Source organism: Lampris incognitus, chromosome 3 (genome assembly GCF_029633865.1).
Source record: "Lampris incognitus isolate fLamInc1 chromosome 3, fLamInc1.hap2, whole genome shotgun sequence".
Taxonomy (NCBI): domain Eukaryota; kingdom Metazoa; phylum Chordata; class Actinopteri; order Lampriformes; family Lampridae; genus Lampris; species Lampris incognitus.
This window is the reverse complement of record NC_079213.1, coordinates 67,245,677-67,263,889: the sequence shown is the minus strand read 5'-3', so window position 1 is coordinate 67,263,889 and position 18,213 is coordinate 67,245,677. Positions and strand designations below refer to the sequence as shown.

General features: G+C 48.7%; 1 protein-coding gene across 1 annotated transcript in view; it reads right to left on the bottom strand.

The window, feature by feature from the left end:
* Positions 1-10,342, bottom strand: part of cachd1 (cache domain containing 1) — a 165,833-nt gene extending 155,491 nt beyond the window's left edge. The window contains 1 exon segment of the mRNA XM_056276772.1: positions 10,094-10,342. Within this exon segment, the coding sequence (XP_056132747.1) occupies positions 10,094-10,342 (249 nt within the window).
* Positions 10,343-18,213: the final 7,871 nt, after the last annotated feature.

Here is an 18,213-nt window from a genome sequence, read left to right as displayed (position 1 = left end):
ACACTCCCTCCCTTTGACCCACACGATCTGAAGTCCGACGGGATCAATCAGAAGCAGATAGAAAAGTCTGGAGCTATCTTTTACTTCTTCAAGGCTGCGTCCAATTACGTTTCACTCAGACAATCGCGGATGAGACATTCTTTGCATGCAGATTCTTAACAAGAGCTCGGCATCTCGGGGGCAGGTCAGTGCGAAGATACGAGCACAGAGATAGAGAGCAAGTGCACGCAAAACCAAGGGCTGCTGTAAAAGCGCCGGAAACCCATTACAGTCAAGCCCAAACAAAAAGAGGCCTCTTCTAACTGGGAAATGTGGGAATGCCATCAGAAGTCGGTCAGATAAATGATCTGGCCAAGGCTGCACAGGCTGATTTAAACCACAACAGCTGGTGCAGACGGGGAGGAATACCAGCACTCTGCACCACTATCGCAAGGAAGCCAAGAGACAGTGAACTAGGCTGTATTTACACTGGCAGAAATACTAAAGGAGCCTTGATAGAAACAAATGAGAGTTTACATCCAAAAATAAAGACTTGTGCAAGACAGTTTTTTTTTTAAAGCGAAAACGTCTACCTTTGTAGACTACCTCCAAATCTCTCAGATTGGTTTTTGATTATGTCTTTGTTGGACTGTATCTATGGTGAGTGAGTGAAGGTGAGTTTAAAGGCAGATTCCAGGACACTTCTTTAAAGCTCGACGTTTATGTGAAACTTAACTATATGTCTATTAACAGATAACACGCACACATATACAGATGAGCCAAAACATTATGACCATTCACAGGTGAACCGAATAACATTGATCAACTCCAAACAAGGGCATATGTCAAGGTCTGGGTAGATTAGACAGTAAGAGAACAATCAGTTCTTATAGTCAGTGTGTTGGATGCAGGAGAATTGGGCAGCAGTAAAGACCTGAGCAACTTTGACATGGGCCAAATTGTTATGGCCAGATGACTGGGTCAGAGCATCTCTGAATCGGCAAGGCTTGTGGGCTGCTCCCAGTCAGCAGTGGTGAGTACCGACTGACGGTGGTTCAAGGAGGGACAAACCACAAACCGGCAACAGGGTGTTCTGGTGCCCAAGGCTCGTTGATGGACGAGGGCAATGGAGGCTATCCCACCTGGTCCGAACTGACAGAAGGTCCGCTGTGGCACAAGTCACAGAAAATGTTAATGGTTATTAACGGTTACAGGACGAATGTGTCACACTATACAGTGCATCGCACCCTGCTCCATATGGGGCTGTGTAGCCACAGACTGGTCAGAGTGCCCCTGATGACCCCTGTCCATCACTGAAAGCAACTACAATGGGCACGCGAGCGTTGGAACTGGACCTTGGAGCAGTGGAAGAAGGTCACCCGGTCCAATGAGTCCCGTTTTCTTTTTACATCACTTGGATGGCCGTGTGCGTGATGCACTGGGAAATGTTCTGCTGGGAAATAGTGGGTCTGGTCATTCATGTAGACATCTTGACACGTGCCACCTACCTAAACATCACATTGCAGACCAGCTACATGCTTTCAAAAGAATGGTATACCCTGATGGCAGTGTCCTCTTTCAGCAGGATAACGCGCCCTTCCCCACTCCACACACTGTTCGGGAATGATTTGAGGAACATGATGAGGTGTTCAAGGTGTTGCCCTGGCCTTCAAATTCTCCAGATCTCAATCCAATTGAGCATCTGTGGGATGTGCTGGATGGACAAGTCCAATCTATGGTGGCTCCACCTTACAACTTCAAGGTCCTGAAGGATCTGCTGCTAATGTTTTGGTGCCAGATACCACAGGACACTTGGTGGGTCGGCGCTGGGACCAACAGCATATTAAGGCAGGTGGTCATAATGTTTTGCTCATCAGTGTGCATATACACACATTATCTATATCTATATATGGGCAGGGGCCAAGATTTAGGTATCGGAAGCATTCTGGTGCCCGTCTTAGTCCGAGTAGTACTGACCAATCACCTTTTAGTAGGCGGCGATTTCTATAGGAACGTGTTTTGGTTGCATGTTGGTAATGGTCCATGTGGGGAGCAAAAGAGGCGGAACGCCGGAGAGCATCGGCCGAAATGTCGTTTGGACATGAAACACCTGCAAAAAGTCGCAATATTTTTGTATTGTGAGGTGAAACATTCGATTTGTGTCGATTATTTGTGAAACAATCCTGTCGTAGATGTCGTCTCTCAACTCCAACTCCGTACTCGTGTCTCAAGCTGCTAATCCGACCGTAAACAATGACGGGTGCCCGAAAGAGGAAGTCTTCATAGGAAAAGGAAGAAAGAGAGCAGCCAGCAGCGACACCGGAAGCCCTGAAGTATTGGCCCTTGTCCACAGAAGATAAATCGTCGTCGACGATTTAGCCATTGGATTCTGAGATTGCACTGAACGTGAAAAAGCTGTGTGCAGAAAATGTGAGAATTCAAAAAGACAACATCATTGAAAAAGGTTTTGGTCTAAACAACCAACTGAAACTATGTCCATCAGGACAAGACTACCTCCTCCTTGTGTATTTTCAATTTTTTCTTACAATAACGGTTTTTCAGGGATAAGATCAATCTTTGATTTCCCTGGGAAAATAGGGCATTGTAGTAACAAAAGCAAAGGCTACAGAGAGAAATGATTACAAGCTGCAATCCAGGATTCCTCCTATCTGTCCCTCCGTCTGGCAGCAAGAACTACAAACAAGGTATTGCAGCCATTATCGCTTGTGTGCCGTCAGCTCGGCAGTAAACAGTTCCCACCCCTGTAAAAGTGGCGTCCTCAGACCAAAGCTAACACAAGCAATCTCATATACTACAAACTAGTCTACATCAAACTATATGGGAACACTACTGTATTGTCACTCGGACTGTAGAATTGTTGGATTAGCTGCCCAACAGCAGCGTCACCATTGTTGTTTAAGTAGCAACGTGTTTGCCGCTGAACCAGTGTTCATCCTACATGGTCAAAAATGTCAACAGTGGTACATGGAGAGCATCTCCAACCGTGGTAAAGATGCCGGTTACTATTACGTCACCCGACTCCGTGATCCAGGTGGATAAAAATAAAGATACTAATGGAAAAAAAAATCCTGGATTTCAGCTCTAGAAATATGGCGTTTACTGTACTCAAATAAGTGACTGATCCAAGGACCAATGAAACTCACTAATGACTCAAGCTATATCCATCCATTATCCAAACCGCCTATCCTACTCTCAGGGTTGCGGGGTCCATTCAACTTATATGTGACTGTCAATTCAAAAAAAAAATTAAAAAGTTGTTTTGCAAAGTCGTGAATTTAAGACTCAAGATTACTTTATTTGTCCCTATGGAAACTGTCTTGGACATAAAGGCTGCCACATAAAAAAAATACATACATTATAGTGCAGTAACAGACAAAGTGCAGAGCACAAACAAGTGCAGACATAAAGTGCATTCAAATACGTGCAACACAGCCCCTCGTTTCATTTACAAGGTTTGTCTTATAGGGGTAGAAACACTGGAGCGTGAAGGGGGCTGATTCAAGGGACGCCTGAGCAGCTCACGGTCTGGAGTCAGGCCAAAATATACAAGCAGCCCTACATCTAATGAAAATGTGGCCGTCTGCTCTACTCTCTCCAGTATTGTGACTGAGAGCCAGAGGGAACACAGTCTGCGGAGCTAGGCCGTCTCCCCGGGTTTCGGACAAGCCAGGCATTGAAAAGACCGATATGAAAGCCATCCCCAGGCACTTTGCAGCTGACGTCCTAAACAAAACTGTGTCTCTGTTAAGTACCCTTTTTAAACTCCAGATTTCAATGTTGCAACACAATTTTGCAAATGGGGAATTCATATGAGGGGGATGCTAAAATCGACACATCATGTCAATGACCATGCAGACTTCTGATTCGCATAAATTTAAGAAAGAGGAAAACGTGTAACGTTCAGTTGGAAAATATTAGTACGATGGCAGCAACTTGGTGCCGAAAACTCCCAACAACTGTGCGCGGAACCAGAGGAGTATTAAAGAGAACTCTGCAGTAATAGTCTGGAAAGCAGCAACATTTACAATGGAAAGAGAACAGAGATGAGGCTATTTCAGCAGAGCCACAATGGACCCATAAATCGCTGAGGCACATCAAGATTTATGGCTGGCCCAAAGAAGAGGAGTTCTGCAATCTCGTTGCAATGCGTATGACAGACTAATGCAAAGCACCTGTTGCAGTAAAAGCTCCAACATCCCCATACATGTCAAGAGAGACAGAGAAAGAATCTTTACACACAATCTCCCTGAACCCTTGGACAGATACAAGCAAGGCAAGGTCAATGAAAGTTCAGGACTCGAATGAAACTAGAGCGGCGGCAGTATTTTGTGGTGTCTAAAAAACATGCCGCAAGTGGGGTGTAAGGGGAGGTAACATGGATCTAACCACAGAAGCACCCCACCACAGGCCTGATGGGGGGAAAGAAAATAATACACTTAACGAAAACAGACCACTCCGAAGCACTTAACAGGCACAGGGCAGTACAGATATGTACCGAGAGATATTCAATAGAGTAAAAGAGTCTTATGAAAACATGTAGTGTGAAGGCAGATTAATATTTACTGTTGCAGATGTTCCCCTCGGTCAGGAGAGCGTGATTACAAATACGATGTAATGTTCAAACTCTGAGTCATTTAGCTAATCAACAGAGCCACTGTCCCTAAGATTGCCACATAGAATAAATATATAGGAAAAAAATAGTATATATGAATTAAGAAGCTCAAAACTTCAGCGATAAACTGCGTAGCACTAGGGTTGCAGGAAATAATAATAGTAAACTTTATTTATATCGCACCTTTCTAAACAAAATTACAAGGTGCCTCACACAACAGGATAAAGTAATGCACACAGTCAAGCTAAAACAACAAAATACAATAAAAATGATTAATACAAGGCGCCCGGGTGGCGTGGCAGTCTGTTCCGTTGACTACCAACACGGGGATCGCCGGATCAAATCCCCGTGTTGCATCCCTACAGACAAAATTGGCCATGTCTGCCGGTGGAAAAGCCAGATGTGGGTATGTGTCCTGGTCGCTGCACTAGCGCCTCCTCCGGTCGGTTGGGGCGCCTGCTCCGGGGGGTAGTATGATCTTCCCACGCGCTACATCCCCCCTGGTAAAGCTCCTCACTGTCCGGTGAAAAGAAGCGGCTGGCGACTCCACATGCATCGGAGGAGGCATGTGGTAGTCTGCAGCCCTCCCCCGGATCGGCAGAGGGGGGTGGAGCAGCGACCAGGATGGCTCGGAAGAGTGGGGCAATTGGCCGACTACAACTGGGGAAAAAAAGGGGGGAAACGATTAATACTCGAGTACGCCGATACCACCTTCCATAATATTGCATCGACTTTCAAAACCACTGCACTGATTCTTAACGTTCCACTCATACGGGTATTTTCCATTGACAATTCTATAAAGTGTGGCAAAATTTTGCAATGCATCTCACTGTTTGCAGTGCAAGTCACAATAGATTAATTTCTATCGCCCAATTCCTGCCGATGCATAACGCTATATGGAGAACAACAGGGTGGCTTCAAATGTTGCACAGGGCACGTAAGGCTCATCATGTAGTCAAGGCTGTTGGCGCTCATAGCCATGAAGGCTGTGCAGAGCCAGGCACCGAGGCTTTGAAGCTGCACCGCTGAGAACCTAGCAGGAATCCTGATGCCGTGCTGCATATCCATAAGCTCTCCTCCTCCCCACCTCCGCAATCTCTCCACTATGAGGTCAGGGTACGGGAAAACACGGCACAAGCTGCTGCGAAAGAGAGCCAGGCAAAAGAATAGAGGAAAAAAAAGGGATGGCAACACACAGAGAGAGAGAGAGAGAGAGAGAGAGAGAGAGAGAGAGAGAGAGGAGAAGCAAAAACAAACGACAGGGAAAAAGAAGCGCTAAAGTAGCACAAAAAAATACAACGGAAAATTGAGAAAGAGAGGCGCAGATGCTTAAAGAAAAACAAGACAGATACGAATCCGTGTAGGACAAGCCTAAACAAACGTCTAGTCTAAGTGAGAGAGGGAGAAAATGGAGCAAGGAGAGGGGCTCTTTGATAACTACTCAACTAGTGTTACCCTTGGACCAAACCCAACCCAGAAAATCACAGCCTAATGACGGAGCCAGAGCTACCTCAATTTTCTCTTTTCCTGTGCAGACCCTCCTCTCGTCAAATTACTATCAATATTCAATTAAGGGGCCTGGATACCGAACGAGCAAACCCCAAAACAAACCGCAGTTCCACCCTATACCTTTCTTCGGGTTACAGGAGCCACTTCTCAGACGATGGAGCGAAGGAGTGGGGTCCTTTGTAAGTGTGCTATACAAGATTTTCACCTCAATCTAGCCGTAACACGACCCTGTGGGTGTAATGGTGGGTTTGTGGAGTGAACCTTTTGTTGAGTTCTCTAGCCGTTCGGTTTGTTATTGTGGCCTGTACTTGGCTCTCCCATTTTTGGAAGGTCGGACCTTTGAATGTGGCTCCTCCCCCCGAAGCTCGCTCTCGTGGAGTCCGACCCCACCTTCGCAGGCGTTCAAGTTCACCCAGTTCAACAGAGGAGGACGCGTGTGCTGCGAGGCTTGCGGAGGAGAAAGGCCGTGGCTCACAGGGCCCAAAAAAAGCCCCCGTGGTAAACCTTCCGAACCCTCGGCCTCGATAGCACAAGGGAACACACTTTAATATCGAGGGAGTGTTAGCATTGCAAGTGTTCAAACAATTCAAAATTAAAGCACTCCGGTGTAGAAATCCTTGCATCAAACTCGTTCGCGGCGTCTGTTAATTGAACTTCAACATGGCGATTCAGTGGAAATGCTGCAATATTGTACCAAATCGATTTTTTTCTTCAACCCCTATGATGCACTGCCAACTGGCAAGCTACTTAGCAATAGTTACACTGCCAACGAGGGGCTATGCAGTCGCCTGGTAAGACCATGAGCAGTCTAATTGCATTGCCAGTTGCTATCCAATGTGCAGCCAGAGGAGTGAGTATAGACAACACAAACCTCCTCCAGCGTCCACATACTTCCAGTTTTTGAGCAGAATTTTCTCCCCGTCGACAAATAATGGTACATCTACATTTTCAGTTGCTTGTTAATTCAATATGTTGTCTGCTCCATCCTTTGAGAAGCATGTACACAGGGAGCGAGGGGGCAGATAGTGTCCGGCTTTGTATTTGTGCTGATTCAGATCGCTTGCAGCATTCATGGGCGTCAATCTCACATAGTACACCTTTAATACAAACCGAGTGATGTTGAATTTGTAAATATTCAGCCGACAGGTGGTGAAAAGTAATGAAGCCACATTGGGCTAGACTCTTCACAATACTTTTGAATGATTTTTTTTTTAAGATTTGGCTTAAAAGAAAAAATTAACAAATGAAAAGTTTAATTCTTGAGGACCGTCATTGACGTTTAGCTTAATGACACCCATTAGGAGACAAGTAACTGCATTGAAGTTTGACAACTAAAGCCCAGAGCTTTAACGTATTGAGTTTCAAGCATAGATATCAAGACTAGCAACAGCTCGGGAACTACGTTTACCAAGTTGTGTATTGATTGAGAAATCCATTAAAACAACTTGCTCGAGTAAACAAAGCCATTCAATATACCCCTTTTAGGGCTTGTGTTTTGCAAAAAAAATCACAGGTGTATGCACATTTGCGATCGGATGACATGAAAAACAACCTTCAAGACAACCACTTTGACAACACGACACACATTAGGGGGGGGGGGGACTACCGACAAATCTGTTTAGGAAGAGTCTCGGCCGTACACCAACACTTCATAATGAATAATTGAGTCACTCACTGACAGATTGTACAAGTTGACCCGGTGGCTCGGGAGTGCTGACGGGACTAGCCTCAAATTACAGATCTGCGAAAGAATGAGGGGTGGGGTGGGAGAGGGGTAGAATTACCTGGAAAACGGGGGGATGCCATGATGCTCGCTCGATAACAAAACACACCCCCCCCCCCCCGGTCACCTCAGACGTCACACAACAACATAAGCACCGCCTATGCTTGTGTGTCTCCACGCATGTACATGATTAAAAGGATATAAAAAGGAAAGAGCAACAAATAAACACAAGTTCTGAGAGAGAGAGAGCGACAGAGAGACTCTGCTCCAGTTCCATTTACACACCTGCAGACAGAGTCAGGCCACATCTAAGCAGTAACACAGGTGTTAACATGGCCGGCACGACCCACAGATTCCTTCAGCTGTTTTCACAGGCAGACAGCGAGTGTTTTTACTGGATGTGCATCTCTTGCATTTGAGGGAAACTGGTTGAACCAATCCCGGCAGTGTGCTGCTTCAATCAAATTCAAAATAGCTCGCTGCAAAGTCACATTTCCAGACGCTGAAAAACAACACACGATAGTCAACCTAAAAACGTTCCCGTTTTCCCCCCTCAAAGATGGAAGTTATGCCGCATGCGTGTTTGCCGTTTAATGTTGTTTCAGGGCAACGTGAAATATGAATACTCCCAAGTCAGAAAGCCACAAGAGAAGGTCAGAGGCCTGGTAATTATTCGGCATTAATCACATCTGACCACAGCTCTGACCGAGGGAAGAATTTAGATTGACATCAGCGAGAAGGGAGATAAACAGCGAGACGCAGAAATATAGGGAACGTATAAGAATGAGGGAAAAGAAAATATGGGAATCATTATTTCTCTCAGTGTGTATGTTGGAAGGAAGTGTGACCACGGATGAGAAAGGGAGAGGGGGGGGGGGACCCTACATGTTACAACGAAGGAGACAGAAGTAATGACAGAGGCTACAACTACAGCTCAGACATATAGATGACTGGGGACAAAGGCAGATCCAGGGGGATCAGAGGCGGCCCTCAAAGCCATCTCCCAGAGCTGGGATGAAGGTAGCTCAGTGTGGAGGCAGGGAAGATGAAACGCCATTTGGGGCCGGGCCCCCCTGCCGCCCTGCCTCTGTGTTCAGCCCTGTGGGCCCCCGCCTGTGAAGTGCCAGAGTCCCTCACACCACCCCCCCCCATATCACACCAGCACTGCACCCTGCACCATTTGGTGGCTCGCTGCAGTTCTGCTTGGAAAATCACACAGCAGACCTTCCCTATTGTATAAAAAAAAAAACCAGTAGTGCTTCCATTGGAAAATACACCCAAAATTATTCATCATTTCATTGATCAACCAAGAAAAAAGGCAAGGCAATCAAGACAACAAACAATGAATGCACTAATTGTCAATGCAAACATCAGTAACCTTACATCAACAGAAATACACTCCCTTAATATCTGTTCACAAGATGAGATCATGATTCTGCATCATAAAAGACGATTTTATAATATTACAGGAGCATGACTCTTGATCTCTTAGCATTAACAACAGCAATAACAGCAGTAACATTAGAAACATATCTGGGTGGGGGGGGCGAATTGGTGGACCTACATTTGTGCTTAACAGCCGAGTTTGTGCTCCTTAACAAAAAGCAAATATTTTATTGGCATTTGCACAAGGCCAGTCATAATTATAATTATGATTTTCACAAACTGCTGGGTTGTTTGAAGGACTAACGCCCTACAACTTCTTTGGTTTAAAAAAATAAAATAAAATAAAATAGTACAACAGGCAAGAATAAAACAGGTCGTTGGATACAAATGCCAATTACACCAAAACAGTATTTGACAGAAATGCTGGGGGGGGGGGATACAACATACATTCTCATCCCAACACGATATCAGCGTTACACTTTGGGGTGATGGCCCAGATAATAAATGATGTGCCCCTCAACTTCACCGTGCCGCTGCAGCCCCCATAGACTCCACAGAGAGCGCAAAGAGCAACGCGGACCGAGCCGAAGCACGTTTGTTTTGCAGCGACCTTTCATTCAAAAGCTGCAAGCAAACGCACGACCGAAAGCGTGCAAATCCAAAACAACTTTAAAAAAAAGAAAAGAAAAAAGAAGCATACTTTTGAACCACTGGTTTTTTGTTTGCATCCCAAATCAGAAGATCAGCGTCAATACAGAACGAAACTACATTGAAATGACATTATAACTAGTAACAGATGGATTAAAAAGAAGAAGAAGAAGAAGAAGAAGGAGGAGAAGAACCTTGTCGCCTTTTTAGCCTACCTGCATAGTAAACACGCCGAGCTCGTGCGAGGAGAGCTTTTTCATCTGGTCGGCTAAAACTTGCGCTTCCTCCAGAATAGAAAACTCCGTCTCGGCTGCACAATATCCACAACAAAGCACGGCAAAGACCGCGATAAAGCCCCACAGCGCGGCCGGAGAGTCCCCGTCAAGCCCGCGGCGCTTATTCCAGTTAAACGCGCGTCTATTAAGTATTAAAACCCCGAATCTCTCTCCCACCCGTCTTGCCATGGTCGGCTTTGGGGCAGGGCTGGAGAACACAAACTGCACAAACCGAGATTTCGCCCTCTTCTTGCAGCGGCGGTGGAGAAGAGCAGAAGGGGCGAAGAAGAAGAAAACTTCAAGGCAAACTTCTCTGCAACTTTAAAACCAGACGTGTGTATCCCTTCTCACCGTGTGATTTCCACCACCACCACCACCCCCCCTCGGTGACGCACGTTACGATCAATGCATCTTTGTTAAAAAAAATAAAATAAATAAATAACAGAATCCCTTGAAAGGAGACGAATCCATCCGCAAAACAGTAGATTTCTTTAATCTACTGCACAACTCCTGCGAAGTCTCGTTAAGAGTGAGAGCCGGAAAATCACAAAGGAGGTGAAAGTGGGAGGGGTGGAGGCAGCGACATCCCGGAGGCTGGACTAAGACACGGGATCGGGGGTCTCACTCCCGAAAACCTGCGCTTTCCACCCAAAGGTGGGTCAGTGCAGGGGGAAAAAAAGTGAAATCCGGGATTTTTCTCCATTCGTGAACGGTAATGTCATCCGACCTAAAGCGCGGAGTCGGGTTACATAATACGGACTGGCACCTTCGCCGCGGTTGGAGACGCTCTCCATAACTCTTGCTATTGAAAGTGTTTGACCGAGGGCTCTCTTCCAAATGGCGCCATTTGGTGATGTTGTCAAGGTGTGGGCCTGTGGCCGCCAATTCTCAAGTCTACATGAGTACGGAAGCGAGAACTGGTCTGGGACACCCTTGCACCTGGACATTTTCTGCACGATGAATTCCAGTCATTTCTGCAGTCTCGTCACCAAACAGCAGGCATCAAATCACATTACAGGACCACGTGTGAATTTACCACTTAGGTGTGAATGAGATGGTGTAAATCTGTCATAAAAACGTCAGAAGTCATCTTAAACAAAGGATTATTTTGTCTGTAAGTGCACAAAAAGACTATCAGAATGAATAAAGGTTGACTCAAATCATACCAAAGTGCCATCACTGCCTTAAGATATCATTTTTAGATGTGAAGCACCCATAGAAACTGAATGAGGGTACAACGGACGTTGAGCTGTTTGGCGTGGTCGTTTGAATAGTGGTGCAAAAGAAAATGGCGACTGTTGTTAGTTGTCATGGTGACAACACACGTCAGTGGGGCCGTAAATGTTCGTGCTACTCCACTGCTCGTTTGGTCGTTACTGCAAAACCTCACCTCAGTGAGTCCGCGACGTGCTGCAAGCCAGTTTATACGGAAGTTCATCATCGGCGGTCACTCAAGGTTGGTATGACTGTCTTTCTTATGGGTCTTCAGGAGGCCATAGAGGCCGATCCTGGAGCTGCGTAGCGGGAGGACGCCTGTGCGTGACAGCTTTTTACGTGGAGTGGCTGATGTGGCTGTACCCACCACACGGTCCTTGGCAGGGGGTGACCAGAGTCTAATGGCATGGAGAACCAAGATGACCAGAGTCTAATGGCATGGAGAACCAAGATGACCGGAGTCTAATAGCATGGAGAACCAAGATGACCGGAGTCTAATGGCATGGAGAACCAAGATGACCGGAGTCTAATAGCATGGAGAACCAAGATGACCAGAGTCTAATGGCATGGAGAACCAAGATGACCGGAGTCTAATAGCATGGAGAACCAAGATGACCAGAGTCTAATGGTATGGAGAACCAAGATGACCGGAGTCTAATAGCATGGAGAACCAAGATGACCAGAGTCTAATGGCATGGAGAACCAAGATGACCGGAGTCTAATAGCATGGAGAACCAAGATGACCAGAGTCTAATGGCATGGAGAACCAAGATGACCGGAGTCTAATGGCATGGAGAACCAAGATGACTGGGGACCACCGTCTGTTGCAGCCTTTCACTGCCGTTGTGACCTGGAGACATCTTCGCCAGTTCCACCGTTGAGGTTTTTGCTGGATCGCGCTTTGTCTGGAACCTCCCCCTTGACCTATCCGCCTTGGGTGACCCTGCCTGGAGCCAAGCTCCGGACAGCATAGCTCTTGGGATCATTGGTACACGCAAGCTTCTCTACCACGGCAAGGTGGTGGTGATCCAGGAGAAGGAAGTTAACCCGCTACAACGGTCACAGTTCTTTGCAATGGCAGCGGTTCAAATAAAAAATGGCCACCCCTCTGACCATCCTGCTATGTTGATTTGAATGTGAATGTCTGTTCTACTCTCATTCAGGTTCTATAGAAGCACCTCATGGACCTGGCTTGATAACACCATGCCCTTATTTCACAAAACTCCCTATGGAGAATTCAAGCCACCCCACACTGAGGCAGAAATGCTACCACAGGAGATTTTACCCCTCTATACAACAAGTAATTATCCCATTGCGATAATTGTTGGGCAGGTCATCTACCAATTCTGCAATCAATACAACAGTGTCTTGGTGTACTTTGTAATGCATTAGATTGCCTGTGTTAGCTTTGGTCTGATGGTGCTATTTTTACAAGGGTGGGAACTGTTTACTGCTGAGTTGATGGCACACAAGAACAATGGCTGCTACTGCTTGTTTATAGTTCTCGATGCCAGTGGAAAATTTTGAATGGGTTTGCTAAAGCAAGGGCAGTGATTTTTTTTTTTGGGAGACGGCATTGAAATTGTTCTTAAAACTTACAATATATTCTTTACAATATAATTGCATTTTATAGTTTTGCAATCGAGAGGATGAGTAGACTTTTTTGTGAATTAATGCAAATTACTGTTGGGTATAAGAGAATAAAAAATCTTTTAGAAATCACAGAGATTGAAAACATTGTTGTTAGGGCTCGGTCTGTTGACCAACCTGGCAACCAGCAATGAGAGCGGGGGAGGGGCGCGTCTGAAACACCTGCAGCCTGCCTACTCGTTTACCACTCTAGTATAAGTTTGTTTGCTTTCCAGAACTCGTCGCGAGTTCGTCCTGAACAGTCCCGTGAGTAAATTCTTCGTCTCGAGTTTTGTGACATTTCTGTGTCTCCCGGTGGAGTACAGATTGTAGTATTCTCCGTGTTTTTGCTTGTTTGATTATTCCCTTGTGTCAGTTCTCCTTGAGAGCTTGTTCGGAGAAGAACTCTCTTTGTGTTTTCCCCATTGGATTTTCCCATCGTGATTTTCTAGTTGAGATCAAGTTTTTGATATTCTAATTTCTCCCCTCTCACTGTGGATCTTATTACTCGGTTGGACTTCTACCTTAAAGGAGCAGTTTGTGTTTTTTCCCCTTTCGGACTTTAAAGGAGCAGTTTGTGTTTTTTCCCTTTCGGACTTTAAAGGGAGCAGTTTACGTTTTTTCCCTTTCGGACTTTAAAGGAGCAGTTTACTTTTTTTTCCTTTTCGGATTAAGGGGGCAGTTTACGTTTTCCCATTTTTAAGAAGCTATTCTCAAGTTCCGCCTGAAGCGCCTCCCCCTTCTGTCCAGGCCCGGCCGGCTCTCCTCTACGAGTCCTGCCAGGTTGGTGCTTTACTTTGTCTTGTGTTGTCGCTATTGGGTTCGTTCTACAAACCTTAACAGTACGAACTCGCCTTCACTATGAACCCAGACAACCCAGACGCCAATCCTGTCCAGGCTGCTCTCTATAAGCAGATTCAGCTTACAGCCTCCCACGGCCAGCAACTACAAGAGGCCGCTGTTGCCATGCAGGGCCTCCGGGCTCAGGTGCAACCCCTCCAGGCTTCGGTGGATTCTCTTTCGGCCCAGCAAGCGGCGCTCGCGAGCCAACAAGAGGAGGTTCTTAAGCAGTTGCAAACTCTCACAGCGGCTATCACCATCCAGCCAGCTGTCCCACCAGTTCCGGCCGCCCCTCCTCCAGCAGTGCCCGCAGCCGTTGCCTTAGACAATCCTACCGTTTATGTTTCGGATTTCCGGGAGCCCAGTATCTCCAATCCCAGGCCTTTTGATGGCAACTTTGAGACCTGTGCCACGTTCATCATGCAGTGTGAGCTTGTCTTCGCCCACCATTCCAGGGGGTTCACCACAGATGCTGCAAAAGTTGCTTACGTGACTAACCTGCTGACTGGCCGCGCTGCTCAGTGGGCCACTGCTTCCTGGTCCATGGGGGCCAGTTTCTGCTCTTCCTACGATGACTTTGTGGCTGAGCTTCGGAAGGTATTCCATCATCCAGTGTACGGTCAGGATCCGGGTGTCCGATTGAGCAGGATCCAGCAGGGCAGTGGCAGTGTCACTGACTACTCAGTCGAGTTCAGGCTGGCTGCGGCTGAGAGTGGCTGGAACGACCATTCACTTCGGGTAACCTTCCGTAGGGGCCTCAGCGATGCCGTCAAGGATCAGCTAGCCACCCGGGAGGATCCTACCTCTCTCGACGACCTTATCAGCCTTGCCATCCGCATCGATGGACGTCTCCGCGAGAGAAGGCGCGAGCGAGGTCTACGGGGAACCGTTTCTACCTCTCAGCCATCCAGAGCTTCCGAAGGGGGCTCTTCTTCGTCGCACTCCACTTCCCCTGTGGCAAGCCTCTCCTCCTCCCAGACAGTGACAGAGGAGGAACCTATGCAGCTTGGGCGTACACGACTGACTCCCGCTGAACGTGAGGCCCGGTTCAAGGCAGGTCTCTGTCTTTACTGCGGTCTTAAGGGACACCGGATCAGCGAGTGTCCTACGCGGCCAAAAAATTAGGCTCACTGGGACCCCGGGAGATCCTAGTGAGCCGTCTTTCCTGTTCCCGCCATCCTGCTCCGGCTAACCATCTTGTGAGCGTTACCCTGGCTTGGGCAGACCAGCGGCTCACTGTAGGTGCACTCATCGATTCGGGAGCTGATGGGTGTTTCTTGGACTCTACGTTTGCTGCTCAAGCTAACATTCCATGTGAGGAATTGGAGAGGCCAATAGAGGCCTTTGCTCTGGATGAGCGCCGCCTGGCCAGTGTTACCCGACAGTCCTGTCCCGTGTCTCTCACTATTGCTGGAAACCATGTGGAGAGCCTTCAGTTCTTCGTCATCCAGTCTCCCTTAGTTCCTGTGATCTTGGGGCGTCCCTGGTTGGCTCAGCATGAGCCACACATTGCTTGGTCGTCTGGTAACATTTTGGAGTGGAGCTCCTCCTGTCACGCCCGGTGTCTTCAGGCCGCACCTGGTCCAGCAGTCCAGACTGTTCCGATTGCCCCTCCTCCCGATCTTTCCTCTGTTCCTCCCGAGTATCATGATCTCGGGGAGGTCTTCAGCAAGACGCGGGCTCAGTCTCTCCCTCCGCATCGGCCATATGATTGTGCTATCAACCTCCGTCCTGGGGCCTCTCTCCCTAGCAGTCGTCTTTACAGCCTTTCCATCCCCGAGAAGGCTGCTATGGACGATTACATTTCAGAATCGTTGGCGGCAGGGCTCATCCGACCCTCATCCTCCCAGGTGGCAGCTGGTTTCTTTTTCGTTAAGAAGAAGGATGGTGGTCTCCGACCCTGCATTGATTATCGCCAACTCAACGACATCACCATCAAGAATAAATACCCCCTGCCTCTGATGAGCTCCACCCTCGAACCCCTGACCCAGGCGACTGTCTTCACTAAGCTGGATCTCCGGAACGCCTACCATCTCGTTCGGATCCGGAAAGGGGACGAGTGGAAGACAGCCTTTAAGACTCCCCGTGGTCATTATGAGTACCTGGTAATGCCGTTCGGCCTCACCAACGCCCCGGCGGTGTTCCAGGCACTCATGAATGACATCCTTCGCGACATGCTCGACCAATTCGTTGTCGTCTACCTTGATGACATCCTCATCTTCTCCAGGTCCCTCGAGGAGCATGTCCAGCACGTGCGGCAGGTTCTCGAACGCCTCCTTCGTAACCGGCTGTTCGTCAAGGCTGAGAAATGCCTGTTCCATTCTGAGTCAGTGGACTACTTAGGTTTTATCGTGGAGGGAGGCAAGACTCGAGCTGATCCTCGCAAGATCAAAGCGGTGGTGGAATGGCCGGATCCTAAGTCACGTAAGGAACTGCAGAGCTTCCTCGGGTTCGCGAACTTTTACAGGAGGTTCGTCCGAAACTACAGCTCTGTAGCAGAACCCCTCACCCGTCTAACCTCCCCCTCTCAGCCGTTCGTCTGGTCCCCAGCTGCTCGCTCTGCATTTCTGTCGCTCAAGGAGAGGTTCACCAGTGCCCCCGTCCTACTCCATCCCGATCCCAAGAGGCAGTTCATAGTTGAGGTGGACGCTTCGGACACCGGATTGGGGGCTGTGCTCTCCCAACGATCAGAGGCCGACCAGAAGGTTCATCCTTGCGCGTTCTTCTCCCGCCGGTTCCTTCCCGCCGAGGAGAACTACGATGTTGGTAATCGGGAGCTTCTCGCTGTAGTGGCTGCACTTGAGGAATGGCGCCATTGGCTGGAGGGGGCAGAGCATCAATTTACCATCTGGACTGATCATAAGAACCTGACGTTCATCCGGGCAACCAAACGTCTCAATGGTCGGCAGGCACGGTGGGCCAGCTTCCTCAGTCGGTTCGACTTCACACTGACTTATCGTCCTGGCTCCCGCAACACCAAGGCAGATGCTCTGTCTCGTCAACACCTTAAGGAACCTGTAACGGTGGAACCAAGTCCCGTCCTCCCTGAGACCAAGGTCGTTGGCGTGGTGACCTGGGGCCTTGAAACGGTGGTCAAGCGCGCCTTGCGCTCCAGTCCAGCCCCGAGCAACGTGCCGCCTCGCCGACTGTTTGTTCCGGACTCAGTGAGGTCTCGGGTCCTCAAATGGGGCCACACCAGTCAGCTCGCTTGCCACCCTGGAGTCCACCGCACTTTCACTTTCATAGCTCGACGGTTCTGGTGGCCCACTATGAGGAGGGACGTCAAGGAGTTCGTCATGGCCTGCACCATCTGTGCCCGCAGCAAGGCCTCTCACCAGGCACCGGCTGGTCTGCTGCAGCCCCTTCCTATTCCCAGTCGGCCCTGGTCCCATGTGGCGTTGGATTTTGTCTCTGGACTTCCTCCGTCTCAGGGCAACACAGTGATCCTGACGGTGGTGGATCGCTTCAGCAAGGGTGTTCACCTGGTGGCTTTGCCTAAGCTTCCTTCTGCTTCAGAAACCGCTGACCTCCTGATGAGCCACGTCTTCCGTTTGCATGGACTTCCCAAGGACATTGTGTCAGACAGAGGGCCCCAGTTTGTTTCCCGTGTGTGGCGTGCTTTCTGCAAGGGGTTGGGCGCCTCGGTCAGCCTTTCGTCGGGATATCATCCGCAGACTAACGGACAGACTGAGAGGATGAACCAGAGTGTGGAATCTGCTCTCCGTTGCGTCGCTGCCAAGAAGCCAACCTCCTGGAGTCAGTTTCTCCCCTGGGTCGAGTATGCGGTCAACTCCCTGGTCAGCTCCGCCACCGGCCTCTCGCCCTTTGAGGCATCCCTGGGTTACCAGCCGCCCGTCTTCTCTGCACAGGAGTCCGAAGTGGAGGTTCCCTCCGTGCAGACTCATCTGGACCGCTGTCGTCGTGTCTGGGAGATCACCAGGGCTGCGCTGCTCCGTGCTACGGAACGTGCCAGACGAGGAGCTAACCGTCGCCGATCCACAGCACCAGCTTACCAACCCGGACAGAGAGTCTGGCTGTCCACCAAGGATCTCCCCCTTCAGTCCTCTGCCAAGAAGCTGAATCCCCGGTTCGTTGGACCCTTCGAGATCCAGGAAGTACCCAGTCCTGCAGTTGTGCGTCTTAAGCTCCCGGCCTCCATGAAGATCCATCCGGTTTTTCATGTGTCCCGAGTAAAGCCTGTCTCCGAGAGCCCCCTTATGCCTCCGGCCCCAGCTCCGCCTCCCCCTGAGATTGTGGATGGGCATCCATAGTGGAAGGTCCGTCGGCTGATGGACGTCCGACGCAGGGGACGGGGGTTCCAGTATTTGGTTGACTGGGAGGGCTATGGGGTGGAGGAACGAAGCTGGGTATCCCGC